This window comes from Montipora foliosa, chromosome 5 (assembly GCF_036669935.1).
Source record: "Montipora foliosa isolate CH-2021 chromosome 5, ASM3666993v2, whole genome shotgun sequence".
Classification (NCBI taxonomy): Eukaryota; Metazoa; Cnidaria; class Anthozoa; order Scleractinia; family Acroporidae; genus Montipora; species Montipora foliosa.
Window position 1 is genome coordinate 1337297 of NC_090873.1, and position 17466 is coordinate 1354762.

Below are 17466 nucleotides of genomic sequence, written 5' to 3' on the forward strand. Positions count from 1 at the left end.
GACGAAGTCTTGTGGCTTGATCAAGTGTGATCATGTAAGTATTCGGTTAGTGTGTCAGCGAATCGGTCATGAAAATCTCCAGATAAATCATTGTTTTGATACAGTGACTTGGCATTCGCAAGCTTTTGTAGCCAACCGATTCAACCAGAACGAGTATACATCCGCGAATCTCAAATCTTTGTCACCGTCAAGACTATTTCAAATCAAGAACAAAAATGGAAAATAACTAGTCAGCTAGATTTTAATTTGGTTTAAATCCCGTTTAAGCAATTCTTGCCTTGTTTTAGTGTGTACTGCCTCTTGCAGAATATCAATAATGAACACAGTTTAACTTAGCTACATTCCTCTCATCATTTGCGTTACCCAAAGAAATGGAAATGAAAGTTATTTCTTCCGGTAAAAAATTATTTCGAGTAAGGTCCAAAGTAACAGATCTAGTTGACCATTGAGGCAGAGCTAGGCTTACTTGTTCATTGCAAGTTTGAACTCAACTATAATAAAACTTTAAATGGCCGGGAACATTGCATTTTAAATATTAATTTCACATGCTACCCGATCGCATTGAAAAAAACAAAAGCTTGGCTGCTTTGTCCAGGATAACGCTCGGTTTGTTGAATTTTGGGTTTGTTGTTTGAAATGTTACATTTTCGAAGGTCAAGAGTGACCTAATTTCACTCCTCTGTAATTTGACCTTTCCCAAAACTTACGATGATTTTGGCGCACGTGTTCGAAAGACCTCAGAAGCAAACCACGTGTTTTACACCTCAGCGCGTGAGGTACCATGGGACTATCCCTGTCTGACAAGGCAGCCACGGCCATGCTAAGAATGGCTTTTCTCTCATAGAACCTCTCCATCCGGTGAGTTCTGAATCCATCTTTTGTGTCGAATCCATCAATGTGTACATTTTGATGCCTCAGATAATTGCGCTCCCTGTGCTGAGGATTATTTTTGCAGTTGAACGCTCGACGTCCTCGGAATTTTTGCAAGCGCTGCACAAGTCACACCCCCACTTCGGTATGAGTTACAATTTGCCTTGGTTGTTGACTGTTGGACGATTTTCTTCTGTTTTAGATCCGTCCAATGAGTTTTCCATGCGTTCTTGGCATGAACGAAGTTGGATGGCAAGATGGAGCGTACCACAGCAATGGTATGATTCCAAAACTCGGAGGCCGCAGTGTTAATGGAACGACGACTCCAAACCAAGGCTTCGAAATTGTTGGTGGAAAGTCGAACGGAGAGGTCGCAAGCTATCTCTTCCAGCGCCAAGGCGTTGCTACTAGCTTTTCCAAAACAGTTGCAGAAAACGACAAAGGCAATTTCTCCGGCCAGAGATGGTCCTCTATGGGTGACGGAATGTCTGAACAAGTGAGAAATATTAAACGCGTTGACATGCGCTTGTTATTGAAGGAGAGAGGCTAGAAATACTAGAATGTTTGAGCAGGGGGTATTGTTTGCAAAGATGGAAAGAGCCAGTTATTTTTGGCGATATGAAAGCGTCCATCTTTGCAGTAAAGAACTCTATATTTAATTTACTCTGGATTTTAAGTGGGATTGCATTCAATCCGTCGTTACTTTCTCTTTCGATTTCTGTTGTTGCCAATTAGGCTCGTTCTTGTAAGCGTTTATTTCATTGGAAACAATTTTCGCCACGCTGGTTTTGTTTGAACAGTCGTATAATTGCGTCTTGCAATGTGTGTTTTAAGCATCAAGGAACGATATAGAATAATTCCGCCATTAAATTCAATGCATTTTCCAAGCTGAATAAGGCATGCATATGTGCGATGACGAAGTCGCCGTCTTCTGTTTCTCATCATGGATGTGAGTGCATTCGATCTTGTTGGTTCTTCTCGAATCGCCGATTCCATGTTGTAAAAGAAGGAACCCCTTTAGTTTTCCAGCATTACCTTGGTATGGCTTTGAAGGCGATGTTTTGTTGCCAGATTGAAGTGATATGCATGTATTAGCTTACAACAACATTTATTTCAAACGTAGCTGTTGTCTTGAAAACTAAAAATGAAAGATTGATATCCTATCATCAATTCGTATTTTTGAAACTTAAAACTTTCTCTGTTTATCAAGACTGTCAGAGTGCAGAAGTAGTGAAAAAATAAATTGCAGAGTAGTTCCATGCATGCAAATTTGCTTTGTGTTGAGAATAATGCCTGCTGAAATTTCAAGAAATTCTAATGATTTGCATTATTTCTGCTGCTTACATTAATCCCTTTTGGTGTAGTAATTGTAAACCATTCTTAATTTTCCAATCATTAGTTTTTGGCTTTAAGGAAAAGGGAAGTGGTTTTCCGAGTATCAAGTATTTGTGGTATGCATGCACAGTTGAGGTTCTTGTTAAATAGAAGCTGGCAAGCAATTAAATAGCATGGCTGTTGCTGTAAAACAGTTTCCAAATACTTGCTTGTATTCAAGATAAATTAAACTTCTTTCCATCTGAATTCAACTGACTTTTCAGATTCTTCATTCATATTAGAACCAACTATAGAAGGAAAGATTACTCAATTGAAGCACTCATAAACTTGAGTTTGAATTATTTAAGTGATAATTTTATAGGAATAATTAGACAATATTTTTGGATCTGGTTTATCATAAAGCATTAAGAAAATCAGAAGTTTTAGTGCAAGCTGATAAAAAAGACAAGTGATGAATTCTGAAAAGAGCTTTGTGGAAACAAGATGACAATTCTAAGCTTTTGTCAACTTGGGTCCTCTTGAAAAAATATTTACTGCAATTGTCAGTTGAGTATGACACAAGGCAAGTTTGGTGACAAAGTTTCAGCTATAAAGTTAACATGTTGTCAAGGGCAACTTGCTTCGTTTCCAAGGGTCACTTTTTGGGGTTTGACATCATTTAACTGGTAAGGGTTGCCAGATTGAATTTAACCATTATCATTTGTAGATTGTGGCGGGCTCATTGCTCGTGACATAAAGGCCCAAAAAGTTACTCTTGGAAATAAAGGAAGTTACCCTTGACAAGATGGTAACTTTAACACTGAAACTTTGTCACCAAACTTCCCTAGTGTCACACTCAACTGAGAATCATAGTGAAGACCAGCTTAGTTGACTCCTTGTCGGGGAAAAAATTATTAAAATTAAAATTTACTTTGTCTGGATAAAGTTAACTGTAATTTCTGCTGAGTGATTTTACTGTCACTTTATTTGAAAAAAACTGTGGTAATTAGGATCTATTGTGGTAAGCAGTTGAATACTAGTCAAGTGTATCATCACTTTACTTTGAGTAATGGATTAGTACTTAAAAACCAGCTTCTAAGACACTATTTTGCAAATTGTACACTTTTAATTCAGCTGTTGCCATTTTTAAGGCCTCCATGGTGTGAGATGTATCCAGCGTGACATCCAATGGGTTGCCCCCCTTTGGCTCTGTCTAATGGCTTATAGGAGCTGAGTGTCCGTGAGACATGTTACATCTGATGTGTGTTCCTTGTCATGTCGCTGGAGATCAAAACTGTCCCCAGTGTTTCACTGGTTTGGTGCAGTGCATTGTATATTCCTTGTGTTTCTCAGAGCCATTATGTGGCAATTACTGGGAAGATACACCATACAATGAACAGTAATTTGAGGTTTTTTTTTTTATTGAACTGAAGACCCACAGGGTTCTCAGAGTTTGGATTGTATTCTATGGTATTGTGGTCTGTGCTTTTTTCAGAGTAATTCAAAACGCATTAGAATTTTTTGGTGAATTTGATGTCTTCATCAATGTTTTGTCATTATTTTTTTCAGACAAGTAGCAAAGATGGAGAGCTGGAAGACAAGTTTCAAAGTTTGTCTTTAAACAACAACGAAAAGAAACCAGATACACCAATTGAAGAGGTAAATGGGTTGGTATTTTAGTTATCAAATATTGCACTAATACAACTTACCCAGGTGTTACCATTTAACTGAAAATGTAGTCAACAGTGAATTCACATTTGGAAAGTACAGTATGTGCGTTGAATGCTCAACATGTGAAACGTTTGTAGTAATGTTAGAGAGGAAGACTGTTTATTGTTTTAACTCCACTCTTTTCATTTAACGCCTGCCATTATTTGGTATGGTTCCAACTGACAAGCTTTCAGCGATCTTGAACAAGGAGAAAGTGGCATTATTTACCCACTAGCTAAAAAAACTGAGTGTGTGAATGTAGCTTAATTAGTGTGAAGCACAAGAGTTTTGAGCTTTCAGTTGGTCAATGTTTCATTGATCATGGTAAACAGCTGATTTTGTGAACCTTCAGTGGCATATTTCATGAAATTCTGCGGCAGTGATTCGGCCAACCTGCTTTCAAATCAACACAGTTTTGTGAGCAAAAACAATATTAAAAAATGTTGTGATTGGAAGCTTTCACTCAAACCCAATGATTTTTCAGTATAGTTTACATTTTGGCAGTTTTGTTTCTAAGCACCTATGCTTGATGAATGTGGTGGGGAATGTTACATTTAAATGATTGCCCAATCCTTTCTTGCATTTACAGTGATAGGAGTGAGTAAGATTATTAGAGATGGAAATTTGCCTCGCTGCCTTGAAGTTTCCACCATTTAAATCCTCCCAAGTATGCCACATTTTCTTGTTTAAATGATAACTTTATTCAAATAAATATGGTTAAAGCCCTTTACATGGCAGTTAAAATCATTTTGGAAATCAAGGCTGTGCTCTAATGGTCCCGGTTCGTCTGAGGCGACTAACATTTGGCTTTAGGCAAGTAAGAAAAATTACCCGGCCGCCTGGCTGGGCACTCTGGCTTATTGTATTTCTAGCAGATAAGGCGGCTAAAAATTTTAATATGCTGGTGGTTCTTCGTTGGAAACAATTGTTTCAAAGGCTATCACATGTTACATACCGTATTTACCCGTGTATAAGTCGATCCCCCATTTTTGATGGCAAAAGGCAACTTCTTAACCCATTGACACCTAAACAGGCCGAAACCGGTCACGCACGATGACCCCTGAATTACCTAAACCAGCCAAAACCGGCCGTAAAACATGTCGGCTTGATCGGAGTTGATATTAGGCCTCTACCCAGTCTCCCTTAGGAAATCTAAATTTTTTGTTGTTATGGAGATTTAGTAGGATAATTGACCAATCATTTGTCGTATTGTGAGCATATTTTGACAGCTGATAAGAGACCCCACAAGGGCTGGCTTTTTGCCCTTTTGATCGCGCGATCAAATTACGCGAAAACAACAGCCGATGCGCCAGATAACACATCAAACGATGGGGGATATTCATGCTTTTTTTCCGGATTCGGAGGATCTAGGGATCTAAGAGATCTTTTATGGTTTTCCTGTAAGAGGAGGGATACCAGAGACAAAAATTGATTTAGATGGCTTTAAAAGTGATGAAGAAGACGGTGAAAACCTAGCGACCGATGATAAACAACAAGCTCGCTGGAATGATCGATCAGCTCAATAATATTCAAGTTCCAGATTTCGTGGCAGCTACTGCTCTTTATTTCGTTTTAGATAATCGTAATGAATTAAATATTTTTCTTAGTTTTCATAAGAGATGATCTATGGGAATTAATGGTAAACGAAACGAGTAGGTATGCCTGTCAAAAACTCTTAAATTCCCCGAGCGCATTGCCTTTTTTCATGGAGTAAGCCGCGCAGAATTAAAGGCCTTTGTAGCAATGAACGTCATAATGGGTATTGATTAGCTCCCGAATTTAGCTTTCTATTGATCAACCGGCTTGGTGCTGGAGGGATCCGAAATCAAACTTTCCACCCTTGTCTTTCTACATGTAATGGTATGCAGAGGTGAACTTCGAACACAAACCCTTCATTTTTCTCGGTATTTTTAATTTTTTAAAAAGCGCTCTACTACATATATTTCTACTAAGTTGTAGAAGGACACGGCCGAATTCTACTCGTGACAATCAGTCATCATTGACACTGGATTTATCCCAATGCAGCGAAAAAATTATGCTTATCAACGTTTGTAAACGTTTTCTGAATGTTTTGAAATGATTTTTCATTGGTATGGAACGTTTTCTATTTCTGTTGGGGAACATTGCAAACGTTTCAGAATGCATTGAGAATGTTTTTGAATGCATTTCAACATTTCCAAATGCTTTGCGCTGAAAAACAGCTCAACGCAATTTTCATTAAGCCTGGTTTTCCCAAAAAGGGTCACATTTTTACGATTTTTCGTGGATGTGCTTGCTTGGATAAATATATTTAGGTTATGGTTGATTTGCCCCTGTATATGAAATAATGAAATTAAAAAAGGAAAGATATCATGTTATTTGTTGTTGTTTTAGAAACAGAGCAATTATACATTGTCTTTGGTGTTGTGACAAATCATTGCGTGCCCTAAGCAAATAACACTGTGACTGACGCTTCGACCGAATCCACAAAAAGTTCATTTCACTAAACATTTTACTGATAATACAAGAAAAAGATACTTTAGTTCAGTCCTGTAGAGATGATTTTCGTCCAGATCAAGATGACTTGCTCTAAAAGAAATTGATAGCTTTTGGGCCGCGGTGGTTTTATTATTTCACGGCAGTTTTCACAAAAGCTCCATCGGAATCAAGCAGCATTGATTAACGTTTTGAAAATTTATTTTCAACCCAACTAACTAGTAAAAAGCTCAGAGTTTTTCTCTGACCTTGTGTGGTTCATATGGGGTACAAAACTAGCACTTCACATTACACTCTAATCAGTTAAGTCTGTTTAACCGGTAAAAAGGTTGACCTGTATTAGACCCAAACGTCTTTACGTAAACCTCCCACAATCTTTACATTTTCACTTTTAACCTGAAAAATATAGGAAGCATTGCCACTTCTTGTCTTTCTCAAGTTTAACAGGTTACGGCTTTTTCTTGCACTAGCGAGTTTGATGATCACCAGAGCAGTGGCATCAATGTTTTGTTGAGAGAGAGATGGATAAAGATCTTGCCGCATTGTTGATCTCGGATAGTTAATTAAATAACGAATTAATTAATTTGGGCAACCAACTTGGAGGGCTGGGCACCCCAGCTCAAATGCTTGGGGGCTCCCTGAAGTTTTCCTTAGAGCACGACCTTCGAAATGCTTTTCTTTTCTCAGCGTTTCTTGACAATTTGGTTGAGAAAAGTCTAAGTTGTCATTGTGTAGGCAGAAGAAAGAAGTTGGAAGCACATTCCACTGCAATTTAAATGAATTGTGGTTTGCATAAATACTGCTTAGAGCTGTCAGTTAAATATTTTAACAGTCCACTTTTAAGATAGTGGCAAAGCACTTGAAATGCCAGCTTTTAGATTGGTGCAATTGTAATTATCATCTTTGTGTCTTGACTCTGCTGTTTCCATTTTTAAGGTATGTCTGTGGATTGTACTGTATCATATTCAGCGTGACATCCTGTGGGTTGCCCCCCTTTGGCTCTGTCTAATGGCTTATAGGAGCTGAGTGTCCATGAGACATGTTACATCTGATGTGTGTTCCTTGTCATGTCGCTGGAGATCAAAACTGTCCCCAGTGTTTCACTGGTTTGGTGCAGTGCATTGTATATTCCTTGTGTTTCTCACAGCCATTATGTGGCAATTACTGGGAAGATACACCATACAATGAACAGAAATTTTAAATTTTTTCAAGTTCACATTTTATCTTACATTTTTCGTTAAATGAAATAAATATCACATAACCTGCACCACTCAGAATGAAAAGTTAATTTTTTATAGCATTCAGCATTAGGAGAATGCAATTTCTGATCTGGCCTATCCTGAGCATAGGGTGAGCTTAAGAAAATTTGTTTTTCACTATCTGCTTTTGCAGCACCATCTTGAATTACATCATACCATATCTAAAAAAAGTCAAATCTTGACAGCAAGATGTTTTTTCTCATTTTAAACCAATTTCAATCTACCGTTTGTCTAAGCTTGTTGAGAAAGCTGTGGCTTTGCAGCTGGTTGGCTATATTGTGGAGAACAAATAAGATGAAATTTTTCACTCACTGTGTAAGCAATTCAGACATAATAATCAGTCAGTCATAGGGCTGCAATGATACCTTTTCTAATAGTACATTATACATCTCGATACAGGTACCATGATATGTTACATATCTCTATACATCATTACATAAATGTGTACAATGGGAAGACATTTTCCAACAAACAGTGTGTTTTGTCCTTGGGTGCGCAAGACTTTGTCAGCTGACAATTAATGCATCTTGAAAAATACTTGGGGCAAATGGTAGTGTTAATTAGAAGGGTTATTTTTGCTTAAGGAGTCATTAAAGACAGTGATTTCTGAATGTTGATGAATAATTAAAGATTTAATATTGCGATATGCTGCTTAAATGTCGATATTTGTATCATGGCAAAAACTTTTGTGATGCATGGGTGTATTGTTGCAGCCCTAGTCAGTCATCTTGCTCTTACTTCCTTGGTCTAATCTTAAAACCATTGGCAAAAGGGCTTTCTGTTGTTGCCCCAAGGCTTTGGAATGCCGTTCCTATTGAAATTAGGCATAGTTGCTTGTCAGTATTTTTAAAAGAAATAGAAAGACTATCTTCTTTGGTAGACATACACTTTCTAGTTGAACTAGTCACCTTTTACTTAATTTTATGTGGTTAATTAGGTTTTGAATTGTAAAATTGTAAAGCACTACAGCAGGCATTGGATATTGCACCATATAAATCTATTGATGATGATGATGATGATTATTATGATTATTATTATTATTGTATGTGCAAATGATGATTGTGGACAACATGATTGTTTGTTCCTCTAAGATTGTTTCTTTCCCTATCCTTCTACTTGGCTTCAAAAGGGACTGTTGATTGCACTTCAATAATCCAAGATTACTACTAGTTTATAAACTGTAAACATTTAGGAATGTTGAATTTCTTACCGAAAGAGAATCTATTGGTTTATATACTTGGTTCAAAGAAGTGGAAATGCAGCATGCAAAAATGTAACCTTTTTTCCTCCCAGACTACATCACCAAACTAAAAACTCAAATCAATGTAACGTGATAGAGCCAGGGACAAGGCTGCAGGGCAGTATTGGGCAGGCTTTTTTGTCAAGTGAAGCTAGCACAGTTTTTATTGTCATTCAGGGTAGAAAAGGAAATTATTGTTGAAAGCTGACTTGATGACTAAAAACAAAATAACTGGATGATTTTGTAAAACTATGACAGTTTACTGTTTTAAGTCCCTATGATGCTTACTTTTTTCCTGTTTAACTTTTCGTTCAAATATCTATAGTGTCTGGAGTGTAGTACTTCAAAAATCTTTCCTTCGTAGTGTATCCAAACGTTTAAGCATGGCTTTGATTTTTGGCTGAGCTGTTGGGTCCTGGTAATGAGTGACGTCAAAGAAGTCAAGACTGTAATTCCATTCTGAATTGTCAAAAACATTCTCAGCATCCAAAGGGTAACTATTCTCCAGCATTTCTATAAAGACTTGACGAAAAGTTCAAGATTTTCAACAAGACCTAGTTACCAGGGCCCAACTGGTTTGGCCAAAATTTTTGTGTATAAATCAAAAGCCTGCTAAAAGGTGTGGATGCGCTAGAAGTACACCACTCCAGACATACATATTGAACCCATTGACGAGTAAAATTTTCTGGCGTTATAGTAAAATACTAAGTACCGGTATGGCCGGTTTAGGCCTGCTTAGGGGTGAATGGGTTAACTGAAAAGTTAAAAAAATAGGGAAAAAATAAGTGTCTTAGGGACTTAAAGGAACATTTGCCATGCCAACCATTTGTCTCTAGGACATTTGAGTGGAGATAAGACTGTTAGTATGACCTTCCCCTGTTTTAAGTATCTTTGCTTAAATTGTTATCAATACTGTTTCATTGTTTATTTGTGATGGTAAATTTAGGAGTTTATGAGGAATTAACAAAACAGTTTGGTACATGTATCTACAGATTGCGACAACTGCGAAGAAACTTTGGGATGTTCAAGATTCTGGAGAGGAAAATCAAGGAGGTATGACATCTGGGATCTTTTTTGGTGAGCAGTGGAGAGAAACAGCATGGGGACCATCAGTGCCACATATGGCTCAGTCTGAGCATGCTGTGTCACAGCCGATTATGGTTCAGCGTCCTGCAAAGGGAGGCAGTTTTAACACACCATCTGAATCACAGAACGTTCTTTCTCCACGATCAGCAGATGGTGTTGGACTAAGTATGGTGGAGTATGTCTTGGCGTCTTCACCTGGTGGGCAAGAACTTGATGCACAGATCATTAAAGCTGGGTTTGTAAGTGTCTGTTTGTTTTGTTAACATTACTTGCCTGTGCTAAATTTTGAAGTGAACAGTTGTGCAACTTCTTTCGTAGTCCTCCTAATCTTTGACATGTCCTGTGCTGTACACATTTATTTTCCCTTTAAAACTGGAGTTGTCTCATTTGCAAAAAGATTTTTCATTGTGGTTTTGTGATTGAGAACAAAAGCTGTTTTCCTAACCTTGTAATTCCTCTAGTGAAAATTGTATTGTTAAAGGGAATATCTGTTGGGAAAAAGAGTACCTTAATCTCTTGTTTTATTCCATTAGGGAGCAAAGTCTAATGGGGAGAATAAAGAAAGCAAAGGAGGATCACCATTTGAAGAAGAGACTGGTGAAGAAGTGAAGAATGTTTTGCATGATGAACAAGGCCACGAGTCACCCAAACCTGTGCCAAAACAGAGTGCAGATGATGACGCTAAAGCTCCAGGAACTTTCAGGTAATATCCTGATAGTGAAGATGGTGATATTTAACTAATATTTATCTGAAAGGGTTTGATTATTGCTTGTCTGATTTGATTTCCTTTTTACTCAATTTGAGTTCAGTTCTGAATTTGAGCATTGAGAAAAAATCCTTTGGAGATTTTGACAACAAGCTCTGCGAATTTGTTATGGATGTGTGAGAAAATGGAACACAGTGCTGAACACAAACAAAGAAAGTCATACCATCAGAATAATGCTCTACAACTAATAATTTTGGTGATGTTAAACTGTTATGTTAAAAGGTGATAAAGAAATGTGCATGTATCTAGTCAAAGTCAATTACTGTCATTTTCATCGAAGCATAGATATGTGACAGGAAAACATTCTCTAATTGGCTGCAGACACGTCAAGGTTTGTCTTCAATCCTTCAAAGTTTGAGAGATGTTTGTGCAAGTTTGCCTAGAATTGTGGCAAGACTGGACATCAAAGACTTTTTTGAAGAAATTGACCCTGATCTGATAAAGTATGCTTCAAATGATTTTGAAAAAGGTTTGATTGACAGCTGCCAAAGTCAAACTTCAAAGAACATGTTCTCCAGTCATGTGTCCATGCATAGATGAAAACAACAATACTATTATGTTCTGTTGACACTAAAAGGCAGCCTGTGCAAAGGACGACACTTTGGCTATGCACAGGGTTGGTACAGGTCATGGAAATCCTTGAAAGTCATGGATTGTAGTGTTGTAAAATTCAGACCCAGAAATCCTGGAAAATTAAGTCTATACAGAAACAAAATAAAATTCCTGTCAAGTTTTGCAAACCCAAATGGAACCTGTTACATTTCATATATTGGAATACATATGCATATTCAAGTAGTCTCCCTGCAAGCTGTTATTAGGTCTTTGGATTGGATTTTGTCTTGTATGGTCCTGGATAATCCTGGAAAAGTTTTAGGACACAAAAATTGTACAAACCTTGGTGCATGGTGGACATTGTTTTCGATGCAGTAAAATGCAATTTAACAATTAAGTTAACACCAAAGAGTGATTGTTGTCTGGGTCTGTTCATTGTCTAGAGTGGTCACAGGTGCATGGTCATTACTCATCACTTAACTGCATGACAATTCACTTGCCATTTTGCCATCCACTTTGTTCTGTGCTGGCAAAGTTGGGCTATTACTCCCCCAACCCTCCCTACTTGTGTGGGGCTCATGGCTGGATTGTAGGGGTTGCTGGCCATGGGAGGGTTACTAAATCAATGGCTTGTTAGCTGGCCTCCAGTAGAATCCCTGCAACCAATCTCCATTTAGTGATGCAGTTGTTAATTCTTAGTTTTCCACCAAATAGATGTTTCAATGAAATTGTCCCTTGTTGGTATGATGCAAGCATTTCTTTTCCAGCGAATTTTTGTATGTAAACCAGAAGCATTCACATGAGTAGAATTATTTTTCTGTTAATTGTTGCTAAAATGTTGACTCCTTACTGCAAAATCCTTGTTAATACCCTCGCAGAATCCCATACAATAAAATAGAAATAAACAAGTCCGAGTCATCTGAACAAACTCATGTAGCTGCAGAGAAAAAGTCTGTATGCAGAATGTATTTGGTTTTGCGTAACAAATTATTTTGTTCTTGATAAAAGCAAGTAATTTACAGTTCACTTACTCTCATGCTATGCAAGTCGCATAGGGGGTGCACAACAGGAAAAGCGATGGGAGGTGGTAACTTACTTTGGAGTGGTTCTTTATATCCAGCGTGACATCCAGTGGGTTGCCCCCCATTGGCTCTGTCTAATGGCTTATAGGAGCTGAGTGTCCATGAGACATGTTACATCTGATGTGTGTTCCTTGTCATGTCGCTGGAGATCAAAACTGTCCCCAGTGTTTCACTGGTTTGGTGCAGTGCATTGTATATTCCTTGTGTTTCTCACAGCCATTATGTGGCAATTACTGGGAAGATACACCATACAATGAACAGAAATGTGTTTAAGGGTTGTTTTTTTATCCAAGAAACATAGACAAAAGAAAGAAAGTTGAATAATTTTTTTTTCTCCAGGAGGTAACTTCAAAAATGCTTACAAATGCCTCTTAAAAGAAACATCATTTGGTCAACATACCTAAAACAATGTTTCACTGATTAAGAAAGCTAATAAAACTGGATACTTGATTTTTTTCAGGCTTTCCTTGTACCACTGTATTGATTAAAAAATCTTAACACACTGATAAAAAAGTCATTGACTACTGATTTTTTGATGGCTTTTTAATTAGATTCAACTCCACTCAAAAAAGTTTGGTTCCACATGTAAGGATACTTGTAGCAATAATAACACACCTTATTTCTGAAGTTTAAGTTTATTGTTGTGGTTAGATATTGAACAAGTATGTAAAATAGAAAAAAAAGTGGTAAAGAAAAATGATTGATGCCAAACATCTTGTTGCATTTAACTAGAATAGAAAATTTGCTATGCTTTTTGTACGTAGTGTCGGTTTCTTTTATAAACCACGTCAATTTTCACAAGCCTTTCAATCTCTTTCTTTTCTTAAGGATTGTCTGGTCCTCTCAGTTAGGGTAACATCCTAGTTGCCAGTGTTATTTTCCAGGGTTGAACAATGTATTTATGCCATCATAGACGTGAGGTTTTAATACTTTGTGGAGACATTCAAAAAAAGAACTTGAAAATTATCCTCCTGTCTATCCTGTTTCCTTTGTCTCAGTGGTAAAGTTATTTGATTTCAAAACAAAACCTTGACCTTTAAAAACAAAAGGTGCAAATTATGCTTTCCTTTAAATGCTGAATTTTAATTTTAGCCATGAAATATTAATGAATTTAGTCTGAATCAGGGTTGTATCAAGCAGGATTGCTATTCAGAAAATTGATCTTGTTATTTGTGCATGATTATGGCTTAGGGTTGGAAAAGTGCAACCCAACACTTGTAAGATGTTAAAATAGCTTAGTTGTCAAGGACTAGCTTGCAAGTTTCTGTCAACAATACTTCTGAAATCAGCAATGTTTTTTTGGGTTTTTACATGTTTAGGGAAGTGAGGTATCCATTTCTTTTTCTTTCCTTTCCCTTAATTACAAATTGAAATTAACAATCTAGAAAAAAAGCATTGTTGCCTATGAAATTGTACAAGGTCTGTGTAATTTGATGAAGATTCATCTGACTTTCCCCCCAAATTGGGGGTCGTGGTTAAATAAGATTTCATGTTGTCACTTACAGCTCAGCTGGCTTGCACATAAATTTCCTCTTTTCTTTGAGATACACTGTAATAGCAAGTGGCTCCATTTATGGATAGGCTTGGCTGGAAATGCTTCTAGGGGAAATTGCCTGGTCCATGCTTTAATGCAGGGGTAAAATGTTTCATACAATCTTTCATTCAATTTCTAAGATGACTTACAGGCTGTAAGCTGCTGAAGACATTAAAGCAGTGATGTATCACAGTTAATTCACTATCTTATAATTAAGTGAAATAAGAAATACCTAATGTTACAAATTCTAACAAGGACTTTGAAAATCCTCTTTAATATTATTGCTGAATAACAATTCATTTCAAAAATATTATGACAATGGTTCCTCTATCGTTATATAAATCTAAGTTTTATTTTCTGAGTCATTTGTGAGTCGATTGTAGGACTTGATAGTACCAAGATGCATTTGCATTTATTTTTTTAATTTTTGTTGTTTTTTCTTAGCCGCACTCCTGGAAGTAGACAGCCATCCCCGACATCAGGCTCACAGCAGCAAGATGTTCCACAAGTTGCCCAGCCTTCACTTTCTTCTCAACCACCAGTTGGTCCAAGCAAGGTTAAGTCATATAAAGAGGCTGATCCAATTGAAGATATTGCCCCACCTGTGGCCCTGATAGATCCCCTTGAAAGTGTTCAGCTGGAACAGCTGTCATTTACGTCACAACGAGAACCAGTGATAGGCACTCCTACAAGCCCCTCCGACTTTGTCATGGTCTCAGGAGCTTCCTTGCAAAGCCACAGTGCAGTGAATTCTCAGCAGGGACAGTCGCTTCATTTGAGTCCTCATCATCAGATTGCACTTGCCATGGTGGCCCAACAACAACAACAACAACAGCAGCAGCAGCAACAACAACAACAACAACAGCAACAACAGCAGTTGGGATTACAGTCTGGACTTCAATCCACTGGTGTTGGTCATCCAAATCCCTATTTTATCACAGCCCAACCAACGCAGGATCCATTTGGGAACCCATCTCTTTCAGCCGTCAGTGGTGGTGCCCCGCAAGTGGTTCACCCTCAATATGCTGCCTACAGTGTACAACCATGGGGAATGTATTCAGCAACTGGAGCATCAAGTGCTGGAGGCTACCTTCAGCAACAACAACAACAGCAGCAGCAGCAACAACAGCAACAAGCTCAACATGCACAGCTGCTGCGTTCTAACTCCAGTGGAATGACAGGACGACCTATGGAGATAATTGGCACACCACCGTCCCACACACAGCAGGCAATGGCAGCAGCTGCATCCCCTGGTACCAACTACCAGCTAATTGCACCTCCTGGTGCTGCACCATTGGGCTTAGGAGCAACTGCTTACTATGACCAATCAGGAAACTTGGTTCTAGGAAATGCACAGAATGTAAATAGTATGGCAACTGCACAAATGGCTGCTGGTCAAATGGGGACACTTAGGATGGTTTCCCCAGTGGTGGTGAATGCGCAGAATGCAGCATCAACCTCTGTTGCAGCAGGAAGGATGGGTACTCCCAGCTCAATGAGTGGGGCATCCAGCATGGGGCTCTTTGGACAACAAACACAGCAGCAGCCACCACAGTTAAGCAATAATGCATTGGGTATGCTTGGAAGTGTTGTAGGGGGCTCTTCTGGTGTAGGTGCTGTTGGAACTATCCCTGGTGGTGGAACAAGACGAGAGTCAATGAATGCAGCAGACTATGGTAAAAGAGCGGGTATTGCACAGTACTACACAGCCACTGGTGGTGTAAACAGCCTTGCAAGTTTATCCATTTCAGCACAGCCAACCTACAACACTCCTCAGGAGCTACCAACCCCTCCTCTTCTCTCGCAAGGCCAATCAGGCTTTGGCAACCAGTCTGGGTATGGAGGACAGTCTGGATTCACTGTTGGTAGCCCAATCTCTAATGGTCTGTCACGTTACATGCAATTGGCTGCTGCACCTCGTGAAACAAAGTATCAGGGATCTCTTGGCAGCTTGACTGGGATACCATTTGGTGCATCAGCATTGGGTAGCAGCAGTTTCCGAGGATCCAGGGGCAAAGAATCTGGACGGAGCCGGCTTTTAGAGGACTTTCGCAACAATCGATATCCTAACATCCAACTGCGGGACCTTGCTAATCACATTGTTGAATTTTCTCAAGATCAGCATGGCTCCAGGTTCATTCAACAAAAGTTGGAACGGGCATCACCTAATGAGAAGCAGATGGTGTTTCATGAAATCCTTCCAGCTGCCTACAGTTTGATGACAGATGTGTTTGGAAACTATGTTATTCAAAAGTTCTTTGAGTTTGGTAGCCCCGATCAGAAACACCATCTGGCTAACTGTATTCGTGGTCACGTACTTCCACTTGCTCTGCAAATGTATGGATGCCGTGTGATTCAGAAGGCTCTAGAGTGTATTTCCCCTGACGTACAGGTTAGCTACATTTCTGTATTTAACATTAACAAAAGGAAATGTTTTTTTTTTTGTGACATAAATTAAGATGATCTCCAAGCTTGGATATTCCTGTGTGCATAGAAAAAATATTTTATTGTGAGGTTGTAAGCATAGGTAACCCAAAGTGGTTATGTCATTTGTTACATCAATAATTATTGTGGCCACATTTAATGCAGTAGATATCACTTGTGTTCTGCAAAAACTGTGGCAAGTTACACAGCAAAATTATTTTTGTCTTCTGTAATCCTGTTGTTCTTGATTTTTGTGGAAGACCATTAACAGTTTTTGGTAAAAAGTATTCTAACAAGCTTGGCAATTTGTCCAAACGAGCGGTACCGGACGGTTAGTGCGAAGTCTTGCCCGTACAAGGACATATTGTGAAAGAGGAAGTGGCCTTGATCCAGAAAGCTGATCAACGGGATTTGTTTCAAAATCGTTTGCCAATCTTAAAAAAAAAAATTAAAATAAAAGCGACAAAGGCACATTTGAGTAAACCAAAGGCTCGCATAGTAATTTAATTGCCATAAATGTGCTTGTTGTTGTAAAGTAGGCAGGTAGATTACGTCCAGATAAAATAGAAGCAACAAAATAGACCAAAACTTCCCTTTCGTACATGGCGTAAATTCTTTGTGACCTTTCACAAAATTGTTGTACAGCCCGTACGTCCATCCGTACAATGTGAACTTCGCAAAGTGACATCAAAATGGCAGACTGATCGGCTAAGAACGAGACCCGCAACTTACCCTTCTCTGGCCGTCGATGATATTGAATATCGACTACAGATCATCTTAAGGGGAGTAGGTCAGCCACATTTCCCATTTTGTTCTCTAAAGACCAGCAGACTCAGCTAGCTACCCCTAGATGAAATATTTAGAGATACTTGCCCACCACTACGTGTGGTCTAACAAAGAATTTGAAGAATTTTCAACCTCTTTGTGTCAATTAAGGCATGATATTGTGTTTGACCATTTAGAATATTGACATCTAACACTGGAATTTTGATCAGGAAATATTATGTTGCTTACTTGACCTATCATGCCCCATTCTAAACCTAATAGTTCTCTGTCCTTCGGACTTCCCACTAAAAAGGCGCCAATGTAAAAAAATGTTGTTTTCTTTATTCAATCTCATGTGATCACTCTGTAAGCCTTCTTACCATTTGCAG

The 17466-nt window shown here is 38.4% G+C and overlaps 1 protein-coding gene and 3 non-coding genes across 4 annotated transcripts in view; all 4 read left to right on the forward strand.

Annotated features, from left to right (window-relative positions):
* The first annotated feature begins 781 nt into the window (after window positions 1-781).
* The window catches only part of LOC138003314 (pumilio homolog 2-like), a 25240-nt gene continuing 8555 nt past the window's right edge, over window positions 782-17466 (forward strand). The window contains 7 exon segments of the mRNA XM_068849315.1: window positions 782-803; window positions 806-858; window positions 1073-1366; window positions 3754-3843; window positions 9861-10193; window positions 10488-10657; window positions 14333-16280. Coding sequence (XP_068705416.1) covers window positions 782-803; window positions 806-858; window positions 1073-1366; window positions 3754-3843; window positions 9861-10193; window positions 10488-10657; window positions 14333-16280 — 2910 coding nt within the window.
* LOC138004626 (small nucleolar RNA SNORA73 family) lies at window positions 3358-3586 on the forward strand. Its single transcript, XR_011123801.1, has one exon. It is a non-coding gene; the product is annotated as a small nucleolar RNA SNORA73 family (small nucleolar RNA).
* On the forward strand, window positions 7335-7563 carry LOC138004621 (small nucleolar RNA SNORA73 family). The gene has a single exon (XR_011123797.1). It is a non-coding gene; the product is annotated as a small nucleolar RNA SNORA73 family (small nucleolar RNA).
* Window positions 12389-12617, forward strand: LOC138004627 (small nucleolar RNA SNORA73 family). Its single transcript, XR_011123802.1, has one exon. It is a non-coding gene; the product is annotated as a small nucleolar RNA SNORA73 family (small nucleolar RNA).